The sequence below is a fragment of the Crassostrea angulata genome, chromosome 7 (genome assembly GCF_025612915.1).
Source record: "Crassostrea angulata isolate pt1a10 chromosome 7, ASM2561291v2, whole genome shotgun sequence".
NCBI classification, from domain to species: domain Eukaryota; kingdom Metazoa; phylum Mollusca; class Bivalvia; order Ostreida; family Ostreidae; genus Magallana; species Magallana angulata.
This window is the reverse complement of record NC_069117.1, coordinates 25528533-25546224: the sequence shown is the minus strand read 5'-3', so window position 1 is coordinate 25546224 and position 17692 is coordinate 25528533. Positions and strand designations below refer to the sequence as shown.

Genomic DNA, 17692 nt, shown 5'->3' with positions numbered 1-17692 from the left:
CTTATCTGACAATGATTTAAGATACCTAATGTTTAATGCTGACAACTTGCTTCTTAATGCATGTCAATTGGACAATTAATACCCTATAGTATTCACTTCTCACTTATCACAGATCTTGCATGTCTAATCTTCATGTTAATACCATCACTCACAGCTTCTATCAGAAGAACCTCGCAGGCTTCTAGAAGTCTTGACTCTTCTCCCGCTAACAGACCTCTTAAAAATACTAACTCCCGGGGTGACAGGGCAAAACTCGCTTCACAACAAGAAAATAGAAAGGCTACTCCGAAAGATGTAAAGAAGGCAAAGGGAGATAACAAGCCTAAATCTCCACCATCAGCTCGAAAGAACAACAGTAAGTTAAACTTGATGGGAAAGCTGAAATTACGGTAAGAATGGATAATTTATTGTGACTACAGGTAACACACTGTTAGGTAGTTTTGAAATTTCTAAACAGTTTTAGAGACAAATGGATTATAAAATGTGAAATTGAATTTGTTTCGCAAGAAATCAAAATTAAGGTTTGTCTAATACTAATGAATCACTCATAAAAAAAAAAAAAAAAGAAAGATGATAAATCAACACCCAGAAAAACATTAAAAGTTGGGTCTGTTTCAAACAATTCAAGGTTACATGAATGCTTAATCAAGCTTAAATTAGAGGAAATGGTGCGTAAATCATGTCAAATTTCATTTGTCATACTTCAACAAAAATTCCAATCAAGATGAAATTTCAGTAAATTAAGGTTCTATGAAATTATTCTTTATTAAATAAAATGACTTGTCCTGGCATTGAAGGGTTTCAAAACAGATGTGGATATGTTGTTTATGTGGAGGAGTCTACAATTACTTTTGTCAGAATTGCCCGTTTAATGGAAAAAGCTTGTTTTTTCTTTTAATTGAGACTCTTGAAATAGAAAAATCTTCTTGCTTTGTGGGAGCTTCTTTTTTCATTTAATTATAAACAGAAACACAGAAAAGCTATCCTGTGTGTAGAAAGTACATGGTTCAGGTTTTCGTCTCCGGAAAAACACAGCACCTCATGAAAATTTGATGTTCCTTTCTTTTCTCTCCTTCTGATGAGTTTTTGTATATAAATCGCAATACACATGCTGTTCGCTTCAATCATTAAAACATACACCACTTGATTTCCCAAACTGAAGACATGTGTTATTAATTTTCTCCCTGGATATGTTTGGTGGAGATTTGGGGCCTTCTTGGCATTTTTCTGTCTGTCAATTTCATGCCTTGCTAATGATGGGCAGGTATTAGAGGTTGTGGAAAGGAAAATAATGAGACTCTATAGGACAAATGAAGATTTAACTGACCAATTGAAATGATGTAGGGGGTGGCTGGAATCTGTGGTATGTTAATTAATTGGAGGATAATCACAAACAAATTGAGTGGAGGTCTGATTATATTCAGTATTGTTCTGCTCTGAACCATATCTAGGATACTGGCACTAGTGATTTATTTCACACGGTAGATTAATTATAACAGGAGATATATGTGGGTTTAGTACATAGAAAGAATTCAAGATATATTGTTTTTGGTTTTTCATAAAAAATCAGTGAAATTAAGCACCTTAAACCATTACTTTTGAGTTAGATGAAATCAAATTGTTCGTTGAGCAAATGCATACTGGATGTCAACATTGTGTTTAGATAAGGCTAGGAGTCACTATTATTACCCAGGTGATCACCTATCTTGGCCGCAAAGCACATAAAAAATGAACAGTTTTTCATTATGATGTTATCTCAGATGAGGTCTAGGAATTTGCATTGTAAACTACCTGTTTCTAAGGATTCTTCCTCAGCCTTATAACTATCTCATTATACACATTTTTTCTCACATAAAAAAAATTCACGTTTTATCTACCTTTGACAATGAATACATGTGTGCAACACATACCTACCTTAAATACCTTTTTTTTTTTAAATTTTGATAATGAAGATTAATGAAGTTTGAAGAGCAGCAATGAAAATTGATTATCTGTCAGCTCAGCTGATTTATTAGTATGTACATGGAAGTGCTTTAAAGGTTGGTTCAAGGGCTACAGTGGACAACAATCAGTGAAGTGGGTTGGTTAGATACAGTCATTATAAAAAGTCCACGAGTAATGAACAAGCTTATATCAATAAATCTCAATTTCAAGAAGTGCAACCCAGTTTGATCCTTAGATTTAAATACACACTCACCAGGTTACCTCAATGCCGACTTCTAACAATATTTGACAATATACGTTTAAGGGTGTTTTTTCGGTACATGGGATTTTTGATTACAGGCATTGACAGAACAGTTTCACCTGAGCAATCTTGTGAAGGTTATTATCTGCAAGTACTGAGAAATTTAACACCCTTCTGAGTGTTACACAGAAAGAATGAGGTCCCTGTTGTTTGTTATGATGTAAATCCAAAGGAAAATTTGTGTGGTTTCCGAGGTGGTACCAAGATGTGGTGGACTTCATTATGGCCGCCCACAGTGGACCCAGAGTGGCTGCCCTGGCCCGTGGTTGACCGTGCAGTGGTGTTTTGTGGTGTTTACTTCGTGGTTATCACAGTGTGTTACTGGTCATCAGAACTAGCTCTCTATGTGTTATGGGTCAGTCAAAGCCGCAGGTCAAAAGGTTATGGTAGGTTGAAGTTTATCACTGATATCTTGTGTTAAATGCAAAACCATTTACCCGTCTAATGTGCATAGCAACTTTCTTTTCATTTTTATTGGAAAAAACACAAACTTAAACATGTAGAGGGTAATGACCTTTAATGCATTTCATTTTTTTTCACAAATCACTCATTAAAAAATGATTTTTGTGTGTTGTGGTTGCAAGGCCTTAAGAATACAACAGCTCCATTAAGTACTGAAAATGCTGTGAGCTACACTGTATTATCTGGTAACGCATCACCACCTAAAGACAAATGGTTTATTTGCTTTAAAGTATATTTGAATTTTAAAAGAAAAAGAAAGAAAGGGTGTTTAAAGCCAATTGATCAATGTACTTCGTATCTGGACATCTTTCTGCTGAATTTGTACATTGTTCTCTAAAGGTTTTACCCTTACTTAAGTATGTCTAAGATTTATTAGGCTTAAAAAATATTAACTAAGAGATTAATGTTTAAAAACTTTGGTCAGTACAATACACTACTGTATGGTTTGGAACATTGCTTTTGACTGTAGAACGGAAGGTTAATTTGGTTCTTGCATGCATGGTTCTGTGGTAAGGTAACAGGATGCTGGCTGCCATGCTCAGGATGTGTCTAAAACAAGGTAATCTTTGTTGAAGAGGTCAGCTAGAATGCCATGGGGGAAATATATTTTAAAGTTGCTGATTCAGGGCCTAGATAAAAGTCCTATTTTTGCTCTTACCGATAATTTGATTGAAAGCTGCATAGATTATGTTTGTCAACTACCTATTAGTGTACCATTGAATAGTCCAATGAAAAGTGATACCCTCAATGTACCGGATCACATCTAGTGTTTTGTGTAAAAATGTTAATAGCAGGATAAGACTTGTTTAATGATACGACAGAATATTTACTGTTTTTGACAACTCTCTTCCTATTTAAGGCTCCTGAGGTCACATCCTTTTCTGACCACAAAATGCACTAAGAAATAACCTATGCATCTTATTTTTCATCTATCTTATTTAGAAGGTTATATGTTGAAAACATTTGGGTGTATGACTAAGATACTAGGCGATTGAGATAGCCTGGAGAAAATTAAAAGGAAGAAAAATAGGATTCAATTTTTCTTCAAGGAACCACCTCATTGTTAAGAGGGGAACACATCCCTGAATCTCAGAGAACTAGCTTGTTAATGTTCTTAATGATACCTTTTCTTGTTCTCCCCTAACCACTTCTCCTCAAACAAAGGAACATCTGAGAATATTGCTGAAGACAGTGAATGTTTTGATTTTGAAGACTGCACAAGTATGCTGAGAGATCAGAGTTCCTGGCCATTTCTTCCATTTAATTTGTCTGATGATGATCCTCCTACCACATGTTGAAGTATTTTGCCTTCTCCAACAGTTGACTCATGGAGGGGGAGGGGGAAGGTTTTTTGAGTTGCTGTGAAAATGTAAGGAAGTAGGCAATTAAGCAGCATCTGCAGCGGTGGTCATCTCTCTTTGTTATACTGCACTTCCACGTCTGCTTCTGGGAGGACTTGTGTTTCGGATTTTATTTTGTTTCGTGAGAGGATAAAATTGGTTATTGTTTTATTTCAAGGAGAGATATCAGTGGCAAGTTATATATTTTTTTCTATTGCTTTGTCTTTATTTACAGATAAGATAAAAGAACTTATTTATTTTAAACTGATAAATTGATTAATTGTTCTTAAAACATTCTTGTTTCATGATAACAAACAAAGACATTTTGTGAACTGTTTTATTGAATATTGATGTCAGAATGAGCAGTTTAAAACTTTTTAAAGTCATTACTTGTCTGCTTATTGTCTGGGATATCTGGAGAATGGGAACTTATATTGCCCTCTGACTCCAGAAGTGGCAGTCAAAAAGTTGCAGAAAAAAGTAGCATATACAATAGCAGTTTTATTTGATATCCCAGGGCGATTAGAAGGAGGCACGCCTGCTCTCCTACATGTCGTAATTCTGACGACTGGAAACAGATGCTTGCGGAGACCAAGGTTCCGCATTTCAAGATTTTTCAACTTTAGTGGAGGAAGTGCATTTTGTGTCGGCGTCATTGCTGTCCTTTGAGAGTAAAATCAATTTTCGCAACTTTGGTGTAATAATATTATAGTTTGAGGAGACAAAAAAAGTCACAGATGTTTATTGTGGGCCATCCTGTATAATCAATGCTTGCTGATATGATCAATAAGAGCTGGTGTATGTGACCGGAATAGGATAGTGGTTTTATTAACTCTAGTCTGTCCTTATTGACCAGAGGGGAGCTATTTTCCTCTGTAATTTGTGATAATCGAAGCAGATCTACACTGGGCAGCAATATGTCAAACAAAGGCTCCAGACCCAGTAGACCTAGGTCTCTTCTTGTCAGCTTTGAAAAGCTCTTCTCCAGGGGAGGTAAGAAGTGAATAAGCCTATGTTACCCTCTTAATATTTCATTAGGGGTATTATTAACAGCATTGTCAGTGGCATATTGATGCATATATTTGCATTTTCTAGCATGTTTCTTCAACCACGAGTCTGGCTTTTTACATGTATGTATGATGCCTTTGTACCCATTGTTCCCTTCCAAAACTTTCTAGTTTGCTAATGGTATGCGATTGTTGATTAAGCAGCATTAACTGATTATTCTTTTTGCATAGCAATGCACATTAATGCTTGATGAATACAGTGATTAGTAAAGTGGTTATGAGTAACTGAACTCTGCAGAAACTTCAACCACAAGCTTTGTCTTCATCTTAGGACCAAAAATTTGGATAATGAGATTTCTTCATTTTGAACAACTGATGATGTATTGCAGGTTTTTTTTTTAGCTATTCAGAGAATATGCGTTTGTGAAGCTCATGGTGTTGTTTTTGATTAAAAACCTGTCTGTTTTTGCTGTGAGAAAAATTGAACATGGCTTTTGGCAGAATCTGATGCTCAGAATTTCAAATCATGCATGCTTTATAAGATTTAACAATTACAAAGTGAAGGAATGTGGTAACCATATGCAACTTTTAACAGGCCTTGCTATATATTTCAATAAGGTTTGAATTTCATGTTGGTACAATTTAAAACTAATGTCTCCTCTTCAAGTAGGTGAAAAAACCTCCAATTTGTTTAATTCAAAATTCTTCTGTTGTTGGTATATATGCTCTGTAAATATACATCCACTCCCCTGATCAAACTAAATGTAAAAAATTTACAGTAGGTTCAAGAGCTGTTTTTATCTGTGAAGAAGGAGGGTCTATGTCTTTAAATTGGAAATCTCCAGAATATTGATTAGGTACACCAAAATTTTAAATGCCTTAACAGCATGACAACTTTCTTTTGCATTTTATGCACTGTGACGTTTGGGCACATATATAATTATGTGAATCTGTGGTGATTTTGAGCCTTTCATGTTTATCAGATTTAGATGACTAGGGGTAGGCTGGTAATACATGTATGCTGTAGGGATGTTAACACTAGTTTTCTTCATATTTCACACCTTTGTAATATCAGGTAAGCTGACATTAAACCCTGAAATATAATGGGATGTCCTTTTTTTAAAAAAAATTTGAATCTGCGCTTTCATTGTATAGTCTGAGCATTAGGGTGATCATTTTCAGTGATTGTTCATGTATGATTGCATGTGTCATGTAATTTTTTTTTATCAACTATCAACTTAACTAACTATTGAAAAGATATTTGATATCTTGAATTGATGGTATACACATAAAGTCTTTACATATCAATTTCAGACTTGAGATATGAAAAATCAAATATTCTCACAATTTAACATTTATCCAGTATTCAAGATTAAAACCAGCAGTCATTTATCAAATGTATATTACAGCAATTTACTTATTTTTTCAGACCAGAACAGGAACAAGACAAAAACAAAGAACAACCAGAAATCAGCCAATCAGCAGGCTGATGTCATCAGTCTACACAGCAAACAGGAAGTGACACGTCTCGAGGCTCTGTGCGAGACTCGCACCAAGGAACTGAACTATGCCAGGCTGCAGATGAAGAGCAACCTGCAGGCTTTCGATGCCATGACCGTGATGGTACAATATCTCTCAGAAGATGTAGGTACCACTGTATAAAGGGTGATCCCCACAGGCCCAGCATCTTATGATCAAACACATATATACCTAAACTTTAAGAACAAATGGAAAAGCACCAACTATGTGGATAGTTGTGGCCATTTTTATGCTATACTTACATGTACCTTCTTTGTATAAAGATATAGAAAAATGCTCAAATTTTAAAAACCTAAAATATATGGATTTTTTCTTCCCTAAATATTAGTGTATGGCCGAAAATATTGTATGTCAAAATTTAAGGTAAATCTGAATGTTAATTTGTTGACCACCCAGCCTCCTTAAACTACCTGGTAGTAATTTTTTGGCCAAATATTGCAGCAGTTTTCTTTAAACACATGTCTCTATAACATTTGAAGCAACCATCTCAAATAGAAATAATGTATAGGGATAAACTCATTTCTCCAGATGAATAAAGTTTTTTTGCATTTATTAATGGTGTTGATAACCTTTCAGTATAACTTTTATAGTCTTTTTAAAAAAGCAGAGCTCTTAATGTGGATATATGCACTGCTATATTTTTTTGGTGCTCTGTTTGCAGTTGGATGCATTTTCGAATCCAAAGTTGTCAGCTCAAGTAAAAGTGCTGCAGAGACAACTGGAAGAAACCAAGACACAGATTGGTAAGGACCTGTTTCCAAACTCAGTAGACAACACGTTTGTTAATTTCATGCTTGAACATATCTGCATCCATGTAGTTTTGTGAATCTGATCATTTGACATGCTAGAATTTTATATTTGGATAATACAAAGAGAGTTTGTGCGGAGGGTTGATATGGATCTTTATGTGATCCTTAAGATAAGATATAAACAACTTTAACACAACTAAGCATGTTCTATAGGCCAATTTTAGTTCCCTTTAATGTTTTGATAAGTGAATTATAACTAGCTGAACCAAAATATAAGGAATTATATCGCCCAGATAAATCTGCTTGAGGAGCAGCTGATCTCTATCATCCTGTGTTTATTTGATTGGCTTGGATTATTTATGCAAGCTTAAGGTCTTTGATTGCAGAGGAAACTCAGGCTCAGAAAGCTAAATTGGATGAGCACATCTTACAACTGGGTAAGGACCATTTGGACCAAATCAATGCCCTCAAAGTGGAGCATGAAAAACAGATATCCTGGGAAAAGGAAAAACATGAAGACAGCTTGTCAAATTACAGGCAGCTATGTAAGGGGATACAATATCATGTGTATTGTTACATGTCCTTGATGTTTATTATACAAAGCAAAAAGAAAAAAAAATGTTTTCATTTTTCATTATTTAGAATATATTATTCAAAATGAAACCCCAAAAGTGAAATCCTATCTTTTTCTTATTACATCAGCTAGTTACATAATTTTTAAATATAACTATGTAATTTTTTAATTGGATTGTCTTGATATTGCTTTTTGATTATAAGATTCTTCTATTTATTTGTAATCAAAGTCTAAATCTGCTCTTGAGTTGATTTTTATTTGAAATAATATGCATCTTTCCGTCTTCAGCTGATGAATACCACAAAAAAGAGATACACCAACTGAAGTCCTCTCACGATGAAACGGTGAGTGTGTCAAGGGGCATAACTCTTTCATCCTTGTCATTTTGCATTCTCACTTCCTCTCTTGTACTGAAAACCAAAATATACCCTATCTACATGTATATATACTTTTTTTAGATTGCTGAAATAAAATCTGATAATTCTCAAATAATCCAAAAACTCAAAAAAGCTCAGGAAGATGACATTTCAGCACTCAGGAATAAACATGAAGAGCAAATGGAAGGTAGGTTTAATCTCTCTCCCATCATTAATGCTTCTAGGCTAAATATTGTCAGCAATTAAAATATTGATATACAGTAATAATACCCAACAGAAACAGATTGCATGGGATATATACCAGTATTGTTTTTGACTTGTCTGTTCAATCCCTCAGTCCATCGCTTCTGATTTTCTTTCTCTGAAAGTGATACACTTTCTCTCCAAACAGCTAAACAGAATTTCATGAGGGTGTTTTAATTCATAAGGCGTGAACATTTGCACGAAATTCTGATTCAATTGTTATTTTGGGAATTTTGACCCATTTGAATTTAATGAGATGACCAATTCTGAATATGCTGCTGAAAGAGTTTGTCAGGACAACCTAGCTCTCTTAAAACACTGAGCGGAATGCCTTAAAACCAAATAGCTTATGAAGAAATACTGTAAACCAATTTTTATTCGCGGCGACTTTATTTCGCGATTAACTGCCAATTAACTGGTTCGCAACGACTAATGTTCACGATCAATCCTTATCCAAACCTCTATTGTTATAAAAACTATAGACAAAGGATTGGTTCGCGGCGAGAAATATTCGCGAAGACAATGCTCTCGCTAACCTCGCGAAAATTTCTCGCACGCGAATAAAAGTTGGTTTGCAGTAATGTGTCAATGTGCATATTTGTAGGAAATTTTCATTCGATAATTTTTCTGTGAATTGTGCCCCTTTTATTTCATTTTTTGTTGTATTAAATGCATACATTGCCACTCATTATCATCAAGCAATGTGGGAGTTGTACCCCCCAGTAGGGTACGAGAGCTTGCTCGCCTTTTTCTTTCATTGAATACCAGACTAGTACATGTTTGATAGATATTATTTGGTTATCATGATCAATACTTAACTTCTCAATGATAGCTATATCAGTCCTAACATACCATAGATCTGAGTGCCCGTGTACTTTGGACTGGTTCTCCCAGGGTTAACACACCTTGGTAATCTGGTCCTGCTGGGGAGGGACTTTGTTATAGCCCCTGTATGTAAGAACACTATCGGTTAGTTTAATGAGATAGTCCTATTGACACTGGAATTTATGCTATGTTGTTTAACACTCGGAATGTCAACAAGAGAGATCCGAATTGAAAACACTCTGGTTGTTTTCTCAAACTTTAAAATCCCAGGGATTCTGATTAAAGAAATCTGCACGATTTAATGTGTGCTGATTAGAATTGATTGAAAGAGTTAGACTTTTTACTTTGAAGGTTTTCAATTTATGCTTTTTCATTAAAGATAGATGACTCATTTTTAGATTGCAGAACCATATAAACATTAAAAAGAAGATTAAGTTTTGTTTTGTTTTTTTAAAATTTTTATTAATAACTATCAACATTGCACATTATTGCAAGCAGGTTTTGGCCATCACACTTAATTTTTTTTTAAATCTTATGCTCATCATTGCAGACATTGAATGTATTATTTTCTTGTGGCATCACTGTTTAAATTTTTTGGAAATTGACATTTTTTATTTAAGACCCTTAAACTTTGAAAATTTATAGATAACTGACATCATATTTTACTTTGTTACACAATTATATTGAGTCAATGATACGAATGTAAAACTGTAAAACCCTGTTGGTTGGGTATATGTGTGATGCATGTGGTTTCTTATTGTTGTTAGTACGGGTACCTTTAGAGTCATATTGTTAGGAGTCAGTTTTAGGGGACAATGAAGCATGAATTATTGTTTGAAGAAAACAAGAGGTTATTATTTGGTTCTCATTAGGAACAATAGTAATATATTGATTTCCTCCCTGCTTATGAACAAAAAAACCTGGGGAAAAGCTGAGAGATGAAGACATTTAACTAAAGCTTGCAAACTGGCTAGATCCACTCTGCTTCACAGAAGATGTATCGAAAACTCGAAGAATTTTTTCCTTTCTACTCAGCATTTTTGAGCATGTCTATTTTCAGTTTGACTGGGTGATAAGCTGTTTCTCTCATGTCAAGTTTTAACATTGCACAGCATCTGTGTGCACTGCATCAGAACAAAGTGGGAAAATGTGTTGGGAGTTAACTAGCCTATGCATGTATATTAGGACAGAAATGATGATGCAGGGAAACATCTTATAAGAAGCTGGACTAATTAGCAACAGGATTTCATTACTGTACTGTATATTGGAGTTAAAAAAACCAGAATTCCCTGATTCTCCATCTTTATTAGTAGCAGTAATTTGACACAGAGGAATCAATATTGATCAATGCCTCAGGTGGATAGAGGTGAACAGAGTTAGCCCTATCAAATGTTGATGGGCATCAGAGGTCAAGACTAATGTGAAATATGGTGTAAAAGAAGGAAACAGGGGTTCTAACGAGATTCTTGGAATTCTAAGGATGTTGATTTACTGGTCTGTGTGTTGGATTGAACTTCAATTTCTGCTGATAGGGTTTTTTTTTACAGACATTTTTCTGAATGATTGTGCTATATTGTGAACTGTCTTTTTAAGTACAGGTTTACAAGGCATTTTCTGATACCAAATGGCAGGAGTCTCTATCAACATTCTGTGAAAAGGACAACTATTTGTCTTTTCTTTGAATCAAAGATAACCCTATCTTAACCAAAGGGATTGTCAAACGTGTGTTTTGGCAACCGTACAAGATTCTTGATCTAACAACCAGCAATTTTATTTCTGTTGGTGTTAAATCTTTGATATAGCATTGCACTTGACATTGGACTCTCTATTGCAGACACAGATATATACAAGGATATGTATAGAAAGTATAATCATTAAATACCTTCTCTCTGGCACTTTATGCTGTCTAGATAGATTTTTTGGAGAATAAAATTTTAAGTTGTAATAGAATTTAGAAATGTGGAGAAAGGCACTGAAAATGAAAAGGATGTGAGAATTTTTTAAAGAAATTCATCAATATTTTTTTGGTGTATAAATGGGAAGATCTCATCTTACGGTGCCACATATTCCAGCAGAGATTTGATGGCCAATCATGCAACCATTTAAGGTCCCTTTCATTCATTTACCTGCAATCATCTGGTAAATATGTAGACTGTAAGCCCAAACTGTTTAATCTATTCATGAAATTCTCTCTTTTCAAAAGTGTTCAATAAGAATTTGGCAAGGGGGTAAAAAGTAGCCGCCCACTGGGGCATTTAAGGAGCTGCTAACAACACTTACAGCATTGTTATTGTAAAGATTGATGACTTGTAAGGCAACATCAGACCAGACATGGCTTTATCTACCTTTTAAGACTACACACTGATTACCCGATACGATTCTATGGGTGTGTTGAATCCCACGAAAGAGCTCTACATGGGGGTAGTAACTTGAACGGCCAAGACTTTTACAACTTAATCACACTGAAATAAAGATTTTCTTGGATGGCCGGACACTTAACTAGTTTGAGGACTAAGGGACTTGACAAGCAGTGGTGAATGGAAGTATAAATCTGAGATAAATGAACTGTCCGAGAATATTTTCATAAGGAGATATTTCCATGCCAAGTCAGCAGATCACAGAACGTACCCCTCTTCTCCTTAGAGTGTAGATTACTCTCTAAAAGAGTGGATTATTTGGAGGAAATATTGACACCCCTTTGTAGACATTCAGAAATATTTATTGATGAGTGGCAAGTTTATATACTATTGGTTTTTCCCAGTCAAACTTTGATAAAGACATTTAAACATGAACTAAAATACACAGGAGAGAAAAAGAAATCTTTTTATTTTGGATTTGGAAATTCTTTTCTTCGAATCATGGAAAATAAGGATTCTCTTGTCATTGTGGAAAATAAAATTCCACCAAATGGGAAGAAAAAGCGCTTTTCTACCATAATAGGTGCAATGAAAGGTTGGTATACTAATGCTAGACTGGTACCATATTACTGTAATAATTCCTACTGCAGTTTATAATGTTTATTTTTGGTTAATAAAGTACTGCTTGAAATGACTTCTCTACAAAGTGGTTTTCAAAATTGAATTATTTTTTCAAGATCCTTTTGACTTATTATTTGACAATTTCAAAATGAATACTACATTTATTTTAATTTTGCTTTAAAAAAAAATGTGTATTGAAAGTTGCAATGTCATTAATAATATTTAGTGGCTTTCAATAGATTTTTAGTTTTATGACTTTCATATGACGTTGTTTACCGATACATTTAGAATTTTAATGTCTTTTTAATAGTGTCTGTTTTTAAGGATATTTAAAAGTTTCTTTCCAATTGATAGAGCATTGCTCATACTTAATATCCCCAATGTGTATTCACGTGGAACTTCACCACGAAGTGAAAGGCATTGATTATCCCATAAAATCATTTATGAAAAGAGTCTTACAGTTTTCATGTCACTGAAAGAGTTTGCCAACCTGTTTTTGAGCAGTGGCTATTGATCCAAAGTATACATTGTGTGTATACATTATATCTGTGACATTTACTTTTAGTTATTGGTTGCTGATAACGTCTGCATATAAATCAGGCACTGGCTTAATTTCTTTGGTGTAGGCAGCCAATTACGATCATTATTACTCTATTTAGAATCCCCTAATGTCAATCATTTAAGGAGTCATAACATTTCCATTGTATTTAGTTAACAAACTGTGTAAATTTAAAAGTAATACATTGCTATTGAGACAAATAATGGCTATTTGCATGGAGGCCCTAAGTTGTACGCAGAAAGAGTTGACTGTTGCAATATTTAGTGAACTGGTAGGTTAGGCAAATAACAGATCAACATTGATTAATTAACACGTGCAAAATAAAAAATAAAAAAAAATATATAAAAAGTGAATGCATAGCTGATATGATTAAAGTTTATCCAATATCTTATTCAGTGAATAATTTTAATATGACTTTTTCATGTACATTTGCTAGTAAAAAAAGTGCGTATTTTTTTTTTCAGAACTTCACAAGCAACACAGAGACAAGCTTGAAGAAATAACACACAGATTTGAGAACATCAAAATGGGGCTCTCTGTAAGTGTCGATCAGTGGTGAATTCTAACAAAGAGAAAATTATTATTACAGTTCCTGATTTTTAAATTGCATCTCATTCACGGAAGATAGTGCTTTTTTCCTTTTAATCATTGAAATTACAATCATCTCATTGCGTTTGTAATTTATGTGAATTCCTTTTACAATATATGTTTGTGTACTACATGTACTTATTGTGACATTCAGGACAAAGTGGAGACCCTGCGTAGTGAATGCGATGACTTGAGAACCAGGGCTCGCTCCAGTGAAGAGGCTCTGCTACGAGACTCGGACGTCAAAGTTCAGGTACCCCTGTGGTATCAGTAGGGCTCACTTCTGTACAGTACTCTTTTATTCAAGTACTGTATTTCCTTTATCATTTAAAATGAATAAGTACGTTATAACACAGCTCAGAATAAAATAGGATCAGTGTTGAACTACCTGTAGTTTGATGTCCTGTAAGTGAGTAGACATAAATGGTTACGTTGTATACAAATACCTATTTTGTCTGACTAAATATTTCACCTTCAAAAGTCATCTAAATGGTAATAAAAGCCTTTAAAAGTCCGTAATTTTATCTGAGTTGGGGGTATGAGAGGTACCGGTATGTGTCGAAGAATTAAATCTATATTCATTGTTATGATTTTTTTTTAAACAGATGGCCTTAGCACCTTACAGAAACCTACCACAAGAAATAGAAAGCTTGAAACTGGTCATAGAAATCAGGAATGAGGAAATACAGAAACTGAAAAACAGAAACGTGGAACTGGAAAAACAGGTTGGTTTGTCAGAATTGTTCAATTTTTGACTTTTGATTACCAATATGCATTCTATGTTTTTCAGTGATAGAATGTTAAATTTTAATGTCTGATGATATGTAAAATGTTTTTACCATTCTTGAACTGTTTTACAGGCAGGGGAGCTCATAAATGCTAAAGAGAAAATCATTGCTCAGCAGCAGAAGATAGAGAACTTGGAGGCCATCATCAGCATGAAGACTGATCATGAAAAGTAAGGTCTATTTTACAGTATAAAAGAAAGCTTGTACATGGAGATACTGAATGCACCAATGGTTGAAATATCTCCTTATAAATTGCAGAAGCTTTGGCAAATTCAAGGAAAACACAATGTTAAAATACTCATGCAGTTCTATCATCATAATGACAGGTTAAAGTGCAAAACATTCCATTGTATTCAATATAGTTATTTGTAATGGAATTACATGTTATTATTATTTTCACTTTTGATTGTACAGGCAACTTCATGACAAATGCCAGATGCTGATGAGGAAATGTGACAAGGAAAGCAAGGCCAATAAACGACTGTCAATGGATTTCGAGGAGCTAATCTACAAAGTGAACTTGGCTGATCCGGGGTCCATGGAGAATTTGTCCAAACTGGGAGGCTCCCCTTGTCACAGTGAAAACAGTTCCCCTGCCATGAGGCGGAAATCCAAATCACCTGCATTCGGTGATCTGGAAAAATCTCCAGCTAGCCACGTGTACAGGAGATCGCTGTCTTCTGTGGAAAACTCTGCTGAAAAGAAAATGAAGAGGCGGTCTGCAAATTTCCTGCTGGAGAAGGAGAGGACCTCTCCCACTGGAAGCCCGAGGCACAGGGTGAAGACGTACTCAGACTCGTGCTCGCCGACTCGTGGTCTGCATACTCATTCTGAGACAGACAGAATGGCGCATTCTTGTGAAGAGGTGCCAGTGGACAAACTCAGTGAGGACGGAGCTCGCCTCATCCAGTCTTGTAATGATGCTGAGGTGTTTGAGGCACCTCATGGTCCCCCTGGATCTACAACACCAGGGAATGTTACCAAAATAACAAAGGGGGAGGAACAGAACAGCAAAGGTACCTCTGAATCAAAGCCTGAACTGGTGTCAGTGAATAACTCTCTGTCCCCTGACCCTCAGGAACAAGCAAATGTGGATCTGGAAGAGTTTGAAGGGGAGAGTCTACATGTGGACACAAATGTTGAAACCAAGGAGGACACTTCTGACCTGTCTCATTCTACTGAGTCCTACTGCCCCTCTGAAGTGACTTCCGGAACCGGGAGCTTAATTTGGGACTATGAGAAACTGGACTCCATTAAATCCATGAACTCAAGTCAAACCAGCCAGACCAGTGACTCTGTGCTGGACAGTTCCACTCTGACGGACGGCAGGGTGGACAACAATACTCTCACCAACATCAAAGACTTGACCGAGGAGGAGAGTGAAACCAGTTCAGGCTTCGGGGGTACCGGGGATTCTCTAGTCACTACCACCAGTCCTTCAGACACTCGGAAAGAATCAACCGTCTAAACTCAGTGGATTCATTGTTTGGCATTACCTTCACTGAAAATTTACAGTTCTTTAGTAATATGATATCCTTCCTTTATTTCTCTCTCGATTATTTGTCTTAAGGTTGTGGTAATTAAGTATTGATTTAAGCTATCATAAGCAAGTTCTAGTCAAAATTGCCACTTCATCACAACCACCAATCTGAAAACTTTTAACAAACTACCTCTTGTGTGCAAAGTAAAACTGATTCTGTCACTCAGAATTTATTTACCAATGCTTGTATCACATACAGTAGTTGTAAATGGGTGGAAAAAAAATGTAATAGATTTATATGATTCTTGATTTTAAATCATTTGATTCTGTGATATAGAATATAGATTAAATAGAGTATTATATTTGTGCCAGATATTTAACACAGAGTATGAATTAAACAAGACATAGCTGATTCACCAAATAAAAGCAAAGAAAGATAACTCCAAACATTTTGATACAGATTTTGATTCAAGAAAAAAAAGATGAAATCCAGGACATGTTTTGATCTCAGAGAACAACATTACTACATATCTTTAGTTGTTCACAAGTTGTTTTCACTTAATTTAAACTATTTACATTTTACTGTATAAAGTTGTATGTAATGTGTTTATAACTTGCTTTATATCACTTGCATTGTATAAAATCTCAGGATTTGATTCCATCATAAAATACAGCTTTTTCTGCTGATTGAGTATCTTTCAATCACTTTGTATGAATATTTATAGGGTTTGTTTTGGCCATACTTCAAGCTGTGTATATATTTCTTGAATGTTGTACATGTACTTTTGTGATTTAGACTAAACTGGTTTTCTTGGCTAGTTTAATAGTTTACTGCCCTAAATTCATGCTATATTTATGTGACTTCATATTTGTATTTGTCATTGGTTGAATTATATGTTGAATGATATGTCACAATATCAACATTAAGTTGAGTTTCATGGAATTGATTTTCACTTGAAGTTAACATATACATGTATTTGAGCTTTAGTTGAAGTTAACATATACTTGAGCTTCCTTGGCACTTAAAGTAACATTATTACAATGATTTTAAACATTTTTCTGTTCTTAACATTCATCTGAAATTCACTTGAAGTTGACATTTACTTCAGTCTCACTTAAAGACATTCACTTGAGCTTTTCTTGAATTTCAAATTTGCTCAGTATAACTTTTACTTGAGCTTTACTTCAGTTCACCCTCTGCAATACTATTGAATGCCCATACAGTGTTTCTGTATTGGGAAACATACTACATGATCTTTATTGAATGCCTCAGGTTGATTGTAATTGCTGAACACCACCATTGTTCATTTAAGATGTAAGCTGTATTCATGATTTCTGCTGGAGAATAAGGTTTCTAAGGTTTTGTAACAATAATCACCCCATTGTATATTACTTTCTGTACTTAACATTTGGCTGTCATATCACAATAGTTCTTTAGGATGTGGTTCTTTTCCAGAACATTAATATATTAGCATACTATGTAATTATTCATCGAATTCTTCAAGTTCTTTTTAAAACTGGCATATATTTGTTGAAGGCAAACAAAATATTGCAGAAATCATCCATAGACGCAATAAAATGAAGATCACAGAAAAATCATGTTGATATTGTGAAATGTCTGTGTACAAAGTTGAATCATTCCATGTAATTATTTATTTATGTTGTAAAAGCAAGTAAATATGTGTTCAGATGACTTCTGCCATCAGATCTTATTGATAAAAGTGCTTATTACAAGACTTGGGCGTTATCCTTTATCTGTTGTGTTATGTCTCGCTCAAAAATTGAATAATGGGAAGAACTCTCTTCACGAAAACCGTTATTGAAAAAAAGAGGAATTAACTATCCTTTATATACGGAAAACAACAACATGTACATGTATTAATGATTGAGCCTCCTTATTGAATCTCTTTGATAGTGACATGTTCCATTATTATAATA

At 34.7% G+C, this 17692-nt stretch overlaps 1 protein-coding gene across 4 annotated transcripts in view; it reads left to right on the top strand.

The window, feature by feature from the left end:
• LOC128191864 (CAP-Gly domain-containing linker protein 1-like) overlaps positions 1-17490 on the top strand; it is a 37310-nt gene extending 19820 nt beyond the window's left edge. For 3 of the 4 annotated variants that reach the window (XM_052864194.1, XM_052864197.1, XM_052864195.1), the window contains 11 exons: positions 155-355; positions 6484-6698; positions 7255-7336; positions 7729-7887; positions 8205-8260; positions 8375-8480; positions 13363-13436; positions 13641-13739; positions 14092-14211; positions 14347-14444; positions 14689-17490. In XM_052864194.1, the coding sequence (XP_052720154.1) occupies positions 155-355; positions 6484-6698; positions 7255-7336; positions 7729-7887; positions 8205-8260; positions 8375-8480; positions 13363-13436; positions 13641-13739; positions 14092-14211; positions 14347-14444; positions 14689-15742 (2264 nt within the window). In that variant the 3' untranslated portion in view covers positions 15743-17490. The remainder of the gene's footprint in view (positions 1-154; positions 356-6483; positions 6699-7254; positions 7337-7728; positions 7888-8204; positions 8261-8374; positions 8481-13362; positions 13437-13640; positions 13740-14091; positions 14212-14346; positions 14445-14688) is intronic. The other variant, XM_052864196.1, reaches the window with a different exon arrangement.
• Positions 17491-17692: the final 202 nt, after the last annotated feature.